This window comes from Dipodomys ordii, unplaced genomic scaffold, assembly GCF_000151885.1.
Source record: "Dipodomys ordii isolate 6190 unplaced genomic scaffold, Dord_2.0 Scaffold73, whole genome shotgun sequence".
Taxonomy (NCBI): domain Eukaryota; kingdom Metazoa; phylum Chordata; class Mammalia; order Rodentia; family Heteromyidae; genus Dipodomys; species Dipodomys ordii.
The window spans coordinates 10,189,230-10,200,915 of NW_012267289.1; the positions used below are offsets into that span (position 1 = coordinate 10,189,230).

General features: G+C 36.8%; 1 protein-coding gene across 1 annotated transcript in view; it reads right to left on the reverse strand.

The window, feature by feature from the left end:
• Window positions 1–688: 688 nt before the first annotated feature.
• The window catches only part of Tomm70a (translocase of outer mitochondrial membrane 70 homolog A (S. cerevisiae)), a 29,197-nt gene continuing 18,199 nt past the window's right edge, over window positions 689–11,686 (reverse strand). The window contains exons 6-12 of the mRNA XM_013024171.1: window positions 11,010–11,217; window positions 9,189–9,323; window positions 8,196–8,303; window positions 6,729–6,845; window positions 3,548–3,645; window positions 2,377–2,499; window positions 689–1,140 (exon numbers count right to left, since the gene is read on the reverse strand). Of these exons, the coding sequence (XP_012879625.1) occupies window positions 987–1,140; window positions 2,377–2,499; window positions 3,548–3,645; window positions 6,729–6,845; window positions 8,196–8,303; window positions 9,189–9,323; window positions 11,010–11,217 (943 nt within the window). The 3' untranslated portion in view covers window positions 689–986. The remainder of the gene's footprint in view (window positions 1,141–2,376; window positions 2,500–3,547; window positions 3,646–6,728; window positions 6,846–8,195; window positions 8,304–9,188; window positions 9,324–11,009; window positions 11,218–11,686) is intronic.

Here is an 11,686-nt window from a genome sequence, read left to right on the forward strand (position 1 = left end):
TTTTTTTTTTTTTTTTGGTGCCAGTCCTGGAGCTTGAATTCAGGGCCAGGGTGCTATCCTTGAGCTTTTGCCTAAGGGTAGCACTCTACCACTTGAGCCAAATTTCCACCTCTGGCTTTTTTTTTTTAATTAGAGATTAAGAGTCTCACAGACTTTCCTGTCCCAGCTGGCTTTGAACCATGATCCTCAGCTCTCAGCCTGTTAAGTAGCTAGGATTACAAATATGATCCACTAGTGCCTGGCTCCACATTGTCTTTAAAAAGTACACTATTAAATAGCAGTACTTGGCACAGAAAACGGGTATGGGCAATTATAAACAATTCTTTCATCTTACCTCTTCCTGGTTCACTTTCCCATTAATAGTCTTCTAGAATATATATCTATCAGGATATTCTGATTCTGTATAATTTACTGTATGAAAATCAGCAGCTGTGGAGTTTTAAGATTCTGCAGAATCGTAGGTACTATGCATGCTGGCAATTGTTTAAAGGGTCTATTTTACTGCAACCCACATTTTAACTTTATATCTTTCAGAAAATTAAAAAGACTGGATATAAAAGAAACCTATATTATAGCACTTACTATGTTAATTTAAAAACCAGTATACTATAAAACACTCACATATTCTACACACAAAGACAAAATCATCCAGAACATAATCAGCCCCTAATCCCATCCAAAAAAAATCAACAATTCAAAGTTTTTATTTGCATGGCCAATTATCTTTTGTACTCTAAAACTTTATTTTAATATCCCTTTAACAAGTTCTAAGCTTTATTTTTGCACAGGGAATAAAAGCTGCAAGACTGCAAACTTCCTTCAACAGCCAAGTCCACAACACATAAACATGAAAGAGATGTACTGAATGACAACACCACAAGGGGATACTAAGCTCCACCAGTCAACATGGTTCATGACAGTGTCTTCAGGGTTCAGTTGAAGAGATAAGCTGCTTTTAAAAAGAGTCAGTTTCCTTTTTCCTGGTTTTATAATGTTGGTGGTTTTAATCCGTATTTCTTTGCAACTTCTGTCTGTGCATGGGCCGCATCACAAAGTGAATAAAGATGAGCCATCTCCATTTCTGATTTGGCCAGGTTAATAGCTTTGTTGAACATATCAATGGCTTTCTCCATGTTTCCTCTGAAAGAACAAAATTTTTAATTCTCAGATTAAACAAGTATTTCACACTATCACTAAGGGGAGCTGACTTGTGAAGCCTAACGCTTCAACTATGATTCTCATTATTTCATAATAGAAGACTGCTTAGCACATTGAAAGTACTCAATGGTGATGACCACTTTTAAAGATACTATGGGCCTACATTTTACTTCCGCATTCTAAGTAACATAAGATTATAGAAATTAAATAGGTTACTTAAAAAATCATAATTCTGTCTGTTTCCCGAAGGCTATTTCTGCCTTCCATAGGTGTTGCTAGCCAGGCATTGGTGGCTCACGCCTGTAATCCTAGCTATTAAGGAGGCTGAGATCTGAGGATTGCAGTTCAAAGCCAGCCTGGGTAGGAAAGTCCGTGAGACTCTTATTTCCAATTAACCACTAGAAAACTGGAAGTGGTGCTGTGGCTCATGGTAGAGTGCTTGCTAGCCTTGAGCTGAAGAGCTCAGGGACAGTGCCCAGGCCCAGAGTTCAAGCCCCATGACCAACAAAAAAAGTAAAAATAAAAAAATGCTAGCACGAATGAAGATGGCATACTAAATTAAGTTCCATGTCACTTTTAATCAGATTTCAAGTATAACACTGAGGAAGTATTTATATAAAACAAGTTAAGGCTGAGCTCTGGTGGTTCACTCCTGTAATCCTACTCAGCCCTAGGACCAGTACCAAAAAAACAGTAATTAAAAGACTTGCAAAGAAACATTTATCCAATTTTAATTTTACTTTACACCCTTTAATAAGAATACAGATGAAAAGAACACACAGGTATTAGAGAAATACTTAAGTTTCCTTTCCCTTTAGTTTGGAAGAATAATGAAGTAAGGCAAATCATTGTTGAAGAGTACTGAGGGAAGCAGCTGTTAAAAAGTATGCAAATTTAGCTGGGGGCCGGTGGCTCACGCCTGTAATCTTAGCTACTAAGGAGGTTGAGATCTGAAGATCCTAGTTAAAAGCCAGGATGGCCAAAAAAGTCTGTGAAACTTATCTCCAATTAACCACTAGAAAACTGGAAGTGGTGCCGTGGTTCAAGTGGTAGAGTGCTCACCTTGAGCTGAAGAGCTCAGGGAAGCAACCAGGCCCAGGGTTCAAGCAAGCCACATGACCGACAAAAAAAAAGTACGCAAATTTAAAATTTTAATGGATGTTGATAATATAAATCTATGTAGCTGCCACACTTTCCAGAACAGATGCTAGAAGTTACCTTTGGACTTCAATAGTCCCCATGGTTTCATATGCAAAATCACATTTATTATCAATTTCAATAGCTTTGCTGATAAGCTCCAAACCTTTATCCAAATCTTGTTTCCACTGAAGTTGAAGTAAACTGCAAATACAAAGAGGCAGTCAGATGTGATTGATCATAGCTCACTATCAATGGGAATATAAATATATAATTCAGTTTCTGCCTTCACTAAATCTACATTTACCTTACAAGGTAAAAACAAAAACTAAACCAGAATACAATCAGCATTACATTGTGTACTCTACTCTGACCTGTATTTGTTTTGTAAAGTTCGTAATGAGTACTTGAGTTGGGAGTGGACACATGGTAGAATGCAAGCTTAGTATACCCTCAACCCTCTGGTTCCATGCAAGGCACCACACAGATGCATATGAAAAGATCTGCTGTTCTATACTATTAGCTTACCTTGCATCCCTTATTTTTTTATAAATAAATTTGAGGCTTCTTAAATTTAAGTAAGAAAAAACATTTTGTATTATTTTCTACTTTTGACAGAAGCAAGATATGACAGCATGTTAAGAACGGAAATTAAAACCCTTAACATAAGCCAGGAATCTCATACCTACAATTGGGCTACTTGGAAGGATCAATGTTTGAGACCAATTGGGACAGAAAAATTCACAAAACCTCTTCTCCATCATAGCTGGATGCAGATGCATACTCCTGTCAAACCAAGCTACAGGAGATCAGGAAGATCACACTTTCAGGCTAGCCTGGGTAGAAAAGTCTGTGATACTCCATCTCCATGGATGGATTCTGGATGCAGTGGCATATGCCTATGATCTCAGCAATGACAGGAAGACTAAAGTGGTCAGAATGTGAAGTCCAGGTATGCACCACAGTGGGAAATGCGACTCTGTTCCGAAAATGAGCAGCAAAACAACAGGCTGGAGGCATGGCTCATGGTAGACTGCTATCCTGACCCAGGTTCAAACAAAAAAACCCTCTTAAAACAGGAGTGAAAACAGCATATTTACTGATTTCTATATAAGAAGGAAACAGTATCCACAGCCACTAAGAAATGGTCACTTAACTCAGTGGTACTTCTATCTTCTAGTCCCATTCCACAAAGGCCAAATAGATTTTCTTACTATCTTACTGGGATAAACAGAACCACAAAAATACATACCCTTTATGAACGTAAGTTGTGGCATTATCTGGTTCCAAATCAATACATTTATCATACATTTCATCAGCTTTACCAAATTGCTGTTGATCTGTTAGTGCCTATGTGAGGAGATACTTGCATTATACAAAGATAACTGTTAACCTAAACAGTTAAAAGCCATATTGCTTAGCGTGAACAAATGCAGCAGTGGTACTCACTGGACACTATGTTGGAAATGAACTATATAACTTTTGGGTAGGGAGTAGAGGGAAAAACTGGGAAAGAGCAAAGGAAGGGATGATACTGTCCAAAAAGTAAACTTATTACCTGACTTATGAAATTGTAACTTCTGTATATCACACCTTTATGGTAACAATTCGCTTATTATTAAAACTTATTATACCTCATTTACCTATTAATTACCAAACTGTATACTAAATCATTATTTAAATGGATTCATATTTTGTATCTTAATATGGGAGTTTTCAGGGAGCATCTCAATATAAAATTTTAGTCAGGCACCAGTGGCTCACGCCTGTAATCCTAGCTACTCAGGAGGCTGAGATCTCAGGATCGCGGTTCAAAGTCAGCCGGGGGAGGAAAGTTTGTGACACTCTTATCTCTAATTAACCACCAGAAAACCGGAAGTGGAGCTGTGGTTTGAGTGGTAGAGTGCTTGCCTTGAGCTGAAGAGCTCAGGGACAGAAACCCAGGCCCAGAGTTCAAGCCCCATGACCAACAACAAAATTTTTTTTTAGCTGTTCTCTCTTTTGTTTTGCAAATAAGGTGTGAACAGCTAATCTGGTAAACTACAGAGCAGAGAAGATCCTACCCTTAGTGATAGTTCTTAGGAACCAAATTTTCACAAACATACTTACATTCACTTATTATTATTATTATACATATCAAGAAAATTACTTTAAAAGCAAAGCTCATTTGGAAGGGTAAACTGTTGTCAGTCGCTCCTTAAAAATAACTGATAAAAAATAAAAGCAGGATGGCATACTTAGGGAAGGAATCCAAAGGCTTGACTTCACTGAATACTAGAAGTGGAAGCATGATTTGGGTGTGGGTGTGCACGGAGGGGCATGGGAATGGAGGGATGTAGTCATTATATTCCATGTACATTAATAAAAAAATGAACTACATAACTTTAGGGTACAGATAGGAGGTGGAAAATGAAGGAGTGACAATGATCAAAAAGCACTGAACTCAAAAGCTGTTTAATAATAAATAATCAAAGTAGCAATAATCAACTACTTTCAAAGAAAATTTTATACCTAAAATAGAAGGCTTGATTTTGTGGTTTTAACTTTTAAAGGCTGGTATCATCTAAAGCCCAAACTTCAAAGATTAAAACAAAATACACATACGGAAAACAAGTTTTAAATCTATATAAATATAAAGCTATATAAAGCAAAGCAAAATTTAGAAATTTAAGTGAAAACAGACAATGTTGCTGTTGATGAGAAGACCATTCATATACGTCAAAGCTATTTTGAAGATGGAATAGAAAAAAATGTGCAATTAAGAAACATTCCTCAGCCGGGTGCCGGTGGCTCACGCTTGTAATCCTAGCTACTCAGGAGGCTGAGATCTGAGGATCGAGGTTCAAAGCCAGCCAGGGCAGGAGAGTCCCTGAGACTCTATCTCTAAAAAAAAAAACCCTAGAAAACCGGAAGTGGCACTGTGGCTCAAACAATAGAGCACTTGCCTTGAAGAGTGCAGGGACAGTGCCCAAGCCCAGAGTTCAAGCCCCACGACGGACCAAAAAAAAAAAAAAGAAAGAAAAAGAAAAAAAAGAAACATTCTTCCCCCCAAATGAAGCTCCACAGTTAAGTCGTTTCTAGTATTGGTTCCTGTACAAGCTATAGCAGAATTGCACAGGAGTGTGCTGGGCCCATGAAAGCTATGTAGGGGCCTTGACTTTGTTAGCTTCTCACAAAAATCTGCACCCCACAAAAATGTTTTGCATTCCATGTTAGTGGTGAGAATGGTGTCATCACTTCTGATGTTACTAAAAGGTGCAATTGTTTTGACTTTGATATGTTTAAAAATTTTTTATATAGCGTATGTTTTTGTAACATATTAAAAATGTGCAGCCTAAGTGTGATTTTTATTAACACCAGGAATTGTAGAGAAGCGATAACAGTATTTTAAGTTTTGGTTAAAGAACCCCTGAGCTAAAACATACTATCTCAAAATTGCAATGGTAATCTATGAGGGAAATCAAATACAAAATAATCATCTTTAACAAAAGCCTATGGCAACTTTTTAATGTTTTCTATTTTTGATAACTGTAAGGAAAGCCTTTTTTGTAATAAAGTAATTTTAAAGTCAGGCATGAAGTGGCACACACCTCTAAGCCCAGTACTTGGGCTTATAGAGAAGCAGGAGGATCATGAGTGCAAGGCCAGCTGATCTACATAGTATTAGCCTGAGTATTTTACACAAACAAAAGAAAAAAAAAGTAGGTAAATATATTAAACGCCACAGAATACTATAATGGCAACTTTCAATCTATACATAAATATCATTTATTTCATGGACAAAGTAAAATGTGTCTCTATAAAGAAGTAATTTTCACTGAGATAGATGATTTAAAATAAGCACATTTAGAAGAATATTATATCAGAATCAAAAAGGATTCAAATTTATGGGCTGGATGGATGTGTGGCTTAAGCAATAGCATATTACCCTTGAATGAAAAAGCTCTCTCAGAGCATGAGGGTCTGAATTTAAGTGCTGGCCTAAACAAATCCATTGACAAAAACAAATCCATTCCAAACCAAGAAAGCTTGAAGAGTTTCAGATAAACTGAAGAAAAATTAAAGCAAGCTTTTACAGCTCAGCTAATAAAGGGTAGGTATTAAGCAGACAAAAAAACTCTCATTATGGATATTTTCTCCATCAACTAGTGTGAACTTTAAAAATTTCCAAAGGTAATTACTTTTTTCAAATCCAAGCCAAATGAAAAGCAACCCAAAATGAGACAAATGCTGCCTGCTTTCCCATGCTGTATTTAGGGCTATAGCTCACAAACTGCACAAGGGAGTTGGCCGAAGGTGATTCAGGACCATATAGGGGCCTTGAAAATCAAAGCACTAACAAAGCCACCTGCTTCAAGTTTTGCACAGCTGCAAAACTTACATATATAAACAGTTCTTATCAAAATGTTTTTTTTGAAAAACATTGCATTTACCTGGGCATACAGTGCATAACCTTCAGCACACTTTGGAAATTTCTTTATGACCTCTTCAAATCCTTTCATAGCTGCTTGGATTTGTGAAGAATTGTTTCCTGTATAAGCTTGGCGATACTACATTAAAAACAAAAATCAAAACATGCCCGTCAAATCAAGAACTCAAAAACTTCTGAAATATTGATCTATTATGAGAGACAAAAAGCTTTTCCAGAAAAGCAAGTGATCTGCTAACATTTGCTGAATCCAAAGGACTGTAAGACATCTTAGAAGAAGGTATCTAAAGACAGACGTAAATAGAATTGAAAATAGGCTCACCATCTAAGTCTGTATCATGTTACTCTCATTACCAACAAATAATGGTGAACATACAGTAATTATTCAATATAAAATTACTTTGTAGAAAGTGGGACGTTTCAATATGACATCACTTTTAATCTGTAAGGCAAATGTAATGCCATTTCTTTAAAAGGAAAATTACCATATAGGCTTAACCCTAAAACTTGGTTCTGTGGACTCAACCTCCACATATAGTGATAACTTGCTATGGGAATATTAGTATTATTTCACTCGTCCAAGTAATACATAGTGCTCTTCAAAATGGAACAGACCAGAAGACAGATGAGTGCACCATTTTCTTCATAATAGATTGCTATTTTAAAAAATGAAAAAGGGGAAGATGTAGGAACCTCAGGACCCCGATGGAACCGTGAATGAGTGCGTAGGGACGCCAGCAAAAAACTGCTGGCTATGCGATTGCTCAGGCTGAGTGTCTGACATTCTGCAGTAATCCTGTCAAGAAGAGTGAGTGCCAGTGTGTATTTTACTGCTTCCTGGTTTCCTGGATCTGTTACCCAAACCACTTACCTTACAGCTTCCTAATATCCTGTTATAAACCTATTGGAATGTGCTCCTTTGATCTGTTCCCTTCAGCTAGCTTAGGACAATCTGACTCTACAAAACTGTGAGTAGAGAGAGTATTTTCACTTTATCATATCTATTCCTTAAACTTATTCCTCTCCTCATAGTGGTATTAAGAGTATTAATCCTTTAAAATTGAAATCTTAAATATGATATCACTGCACAGGCATTACTTTATCTTCTGCCCTAGTGTCTGCCAGATGGAACTGGCTAGTGGTACTCTAACCTTTCATTCATCCTTTTATTTAGCTTTGTGCTTCTGAATATTGAGAAAACGCTCTATATAGTAGTAGTGATGAGTGATGAGAGCATAGTGGTCATGATTACAAATGATTTTCTTCAAAAAATGTCTTTGAATCCTTTGTGTTGGCTTATAGTACAGAAGTAGTGAATGGAGACTGCGTCGTTAGGTAACCATAAGCTCCAGAACAAACACAGGGCTGGCATATTCCTGTAATCACAGCATTTGGGAGGCTAACGTAGGATGATAAGGAGTTCAAGAATAGCCTGATTTGATCTCAAAAAAAAAAAAAAGTATTAACTTACCAATGCAAAACATTTCTGAGCTTGTGCCAGAGCAGACTCTGGTCTTAACCTAATACATTCATCAAAATCTGCTACTGCTTCTTCAACTTGATCAAGAAGTATTTTCAGCTAAGGAAAAAATACACAGGTTTACCAGTTAAGTCTGTACCAAATCTCTTTTGTTACCACATTTAAAGCTCAGCACACAGTAAATATTCAATATGAAATTACTTTGTAAAAACAGAAAACTAGAAAATGTTGTGATTTTAAAGACACTAAAACTTAAAACATGTTCAATTTTTTGAAAAACAAATTAAGTTCTCCATTTTGTACTACAATTTTCAACACTATTAAAAACCTGCTTTTATAAAAGTAAACATCTATTTTTTTAATTTCACAGTAAGTTAGACATCATGTAATTGCCTTTCAAATTAATCTTAAGATACTAATAGTAAAGATGAAAATGTCAAGAAGTAGAAGAGTTGAAGATGCAATACTTAGCATGCTTCAGATAGAAACATTAACATTTTGTTGACAGGAAATAACTTCTGCTTTTTTGTTATAGAGATGGCTCACATTTTCCTTTATATTACATTCTAAGGAGCCATTTTAAGCAAATTATAAAGTTACGCTTTCTTCAAATAATTTTGTAACTCGAAATGTTTTCTTCACACTATGTGTCTTTTGCAGAAGAGATTTGTTTTGTTCATTTGGGGGTACTATTAGAGTTTGGGCTATTACTTCCTGTTAGTGAGAAGCTCACGACAGTCCTCCTGTTGATTCCAGCATCAACTTCCAATGCCTATAAAATGTTATTGTTTACTTGTAGAAACATATGAACGTTGAATTTTATGAATCATCAAAGCCAGGAACAAACTAATTAAACTAGCAAGTCAACGTTTTTTGGTTTTTTTTTTTGCCTTTTCTCTCATAAGTAAATAGCAAAATTATGAAGACATATGTTAAAGACAAATTCTCCCAATGATCCCAAATCAAAACTTTAGGTAGATTTACCTGACCTCGGTGATGATACACATCTGCATTCTGAGGATCAATGTCAGCAGCCATATTAAAATCCTGAGTAGACAGCAAAGGCTGCTGCTGTTGCATGTACATGCTGCCTCTTTTGATGAGGGCATTTGCTCGAAGCTACAGCCAAAATGACAAAATGCTCAGCATTACTTCTTTTCTTCCAATTGTTTGGGGTTTTTTTGGCTGGTCTTGGGGCTTGAACTCAGAGCCTGGGCTCTGTCCCTGAGCCTCTTTGTGCTCAAGACTATCACTCTACCACTTGAGTCACAGTGCCACTTCCAGCTTTTTTGAGTAGCTTATGGAAGAGTTTCATGGAATTAGCTTTGAATCTTGAGTCTCAGATCTGTCTCTTGAGTAGCTAGGATTACAAGCATAAGTCATGGACCTCAATTTAGTTTTTTAAGATAAAATTCAGATACCATGAAGTTCACTCTTTTAAACTGGAGGTTTAGAAGTAGAGGTGTGGCTCAAGTGGTAGAATGCCAGTCTTAAGTGAAAAAACAAGCAAGGACTCAAGACTCTCACAGTACCAGCAAGCCTTATAATGGCATGTGCATACACACACAGACATGTGCATGCAAATAAGTAAATAGGATGTGCGGGTTTATTTTAGCATATTCCCTACTAATTCCAGAACACATTTACATATCCCCACAGAATGAATTTGTATCCTATTTTATGTATTATACAGCCTTTCTCCTGGCTTAATTCATTTAGTACAATGTTTTCGAGACTCATCTATGCTGTACCATGTGTTAGTACTTCCTTTTTTAAAATTAAGTAGTTGTACAAAGGAGTTGCAATTCCGTGAATCACACTGTGAGTACAATGCTTATTGGACAATGTCTCCCTTTATTCTCTTCTATTTTCCCTACACACGTTAGATAGCTCATTTTTAAAATCATGTACATTGAATAAAATGACTGTATTTGCTTACCCTTCCTCTCCCATTTTTGTGCCCCCACTTCTTCCTTTTTTATGACAAAGTAACATTATAGGGGTAGACATGTCACATTTTATCTGCTTATCCATTCATCAGTTCAGGCACATTTAAGTAGCTTTTGGCTACCATGAGTATCATACACAAATTTTTGAGCTGATATATACACTAGATTCTCATGGGTATATACCTATGAGTGGTAACATGTTTAACTTTTTGAAGAACTGTCAAGATAATTTCCAAAGAGGCTTTATCATTTTTCATTCCCCATGAAATAAGAATGCCTCCATATTACAACTGATCAGTAACAACAGAATGTACTTACTACTACCCAAGTAGTAAGGAAGTGTTGACAAGGAACTTCAAACTTCCAGAGACTGGAAAAAAAATCATTTACTTTCCTAGCTGAATATAAGTATTAATAATATTTATGTTTCATATCCACTATGCCAAGTCACTTATCATTAGGTAGCTTCTATCAAAACAAAAATATCATTTTGGAAAATGGCAAAAGAAGTGTTAAACTATCAGGCAAAACATCTATGAAAAGAACCAGGCACCGGTGGCTCACACCTGTAATCCTAGCTACTCAGGAGGCTGAGATCTGAGGATAGCAGTTCAAAGTCAGCGTGGGCAGGAAAGCCCCTGAAACTCTTATCTCCAACTTACCACCAGAAAAACAGAAGTTTTTCTGTGACTCAAGTGATAGAGAGCTCGCCTTGAGCAGAATAACTGAGGGACAGCGCTCAGGCCCAGAGTTCAAGCCCCATGACCGACCCCCCCCCCTCCAAAAAAAAAATCTATGAAAGCATCATTTTCATTTAAGTTTTTTTCTATATGCACACACACATTTCAAAATATACCTTCACATTAGCTTCTTTCAAACTGATGACCTTATCTAAGTCAGGTTTGGCTGCATTGGCATTGCCAATAAGCAGGTAGAAGGTGGCTCGTAGCAACAATGCTTCTGCCATGTATTTGCCTTGCGTATCTATTTCTTTTGAGCATTCACTTATGATTTTATCATAGTTTTCTTCTTCCATGTACTGTTTGGCTTTTAAATATCCAGAACTGAAAATGAAAACACATTATTAGTACAAGACAGTGTTAAAATTTACCACATTTGGCACCTCTTGGGTAAATAACTGTCAATTTTCCCCAAGTCCCAGTGTGGGACTGAACTATTGTTTCACTGTAAACAACAGACCTAGAATTAATAAGTGGACTTATCAAAAAAGCAAATTTAAAAAAAATCTCATATACTGAATAGGACTTAAAAAAAAAAAAAACACCTTTCTTTAAAAGTTCAGTAAATTAGCCGGGCGCTGGTGGCTTACGCCTGTAATCCTAGCTACTCAGGAGGCTGAGATCTGAGGATCGCGGTTCAAAACCAGCCCAGGCAAGAGAGACCCTGAGACTCCTATCTCCAATAAACCACCAGAAAACTGGAAGTGGCGCTGTAGCTCAAGTGGTAGAGCGCTAGCCTTGAGCTGAAGAGCTGAGGGACAGCACCCAAGCCCAGAGTTCAAGCCCCACAACC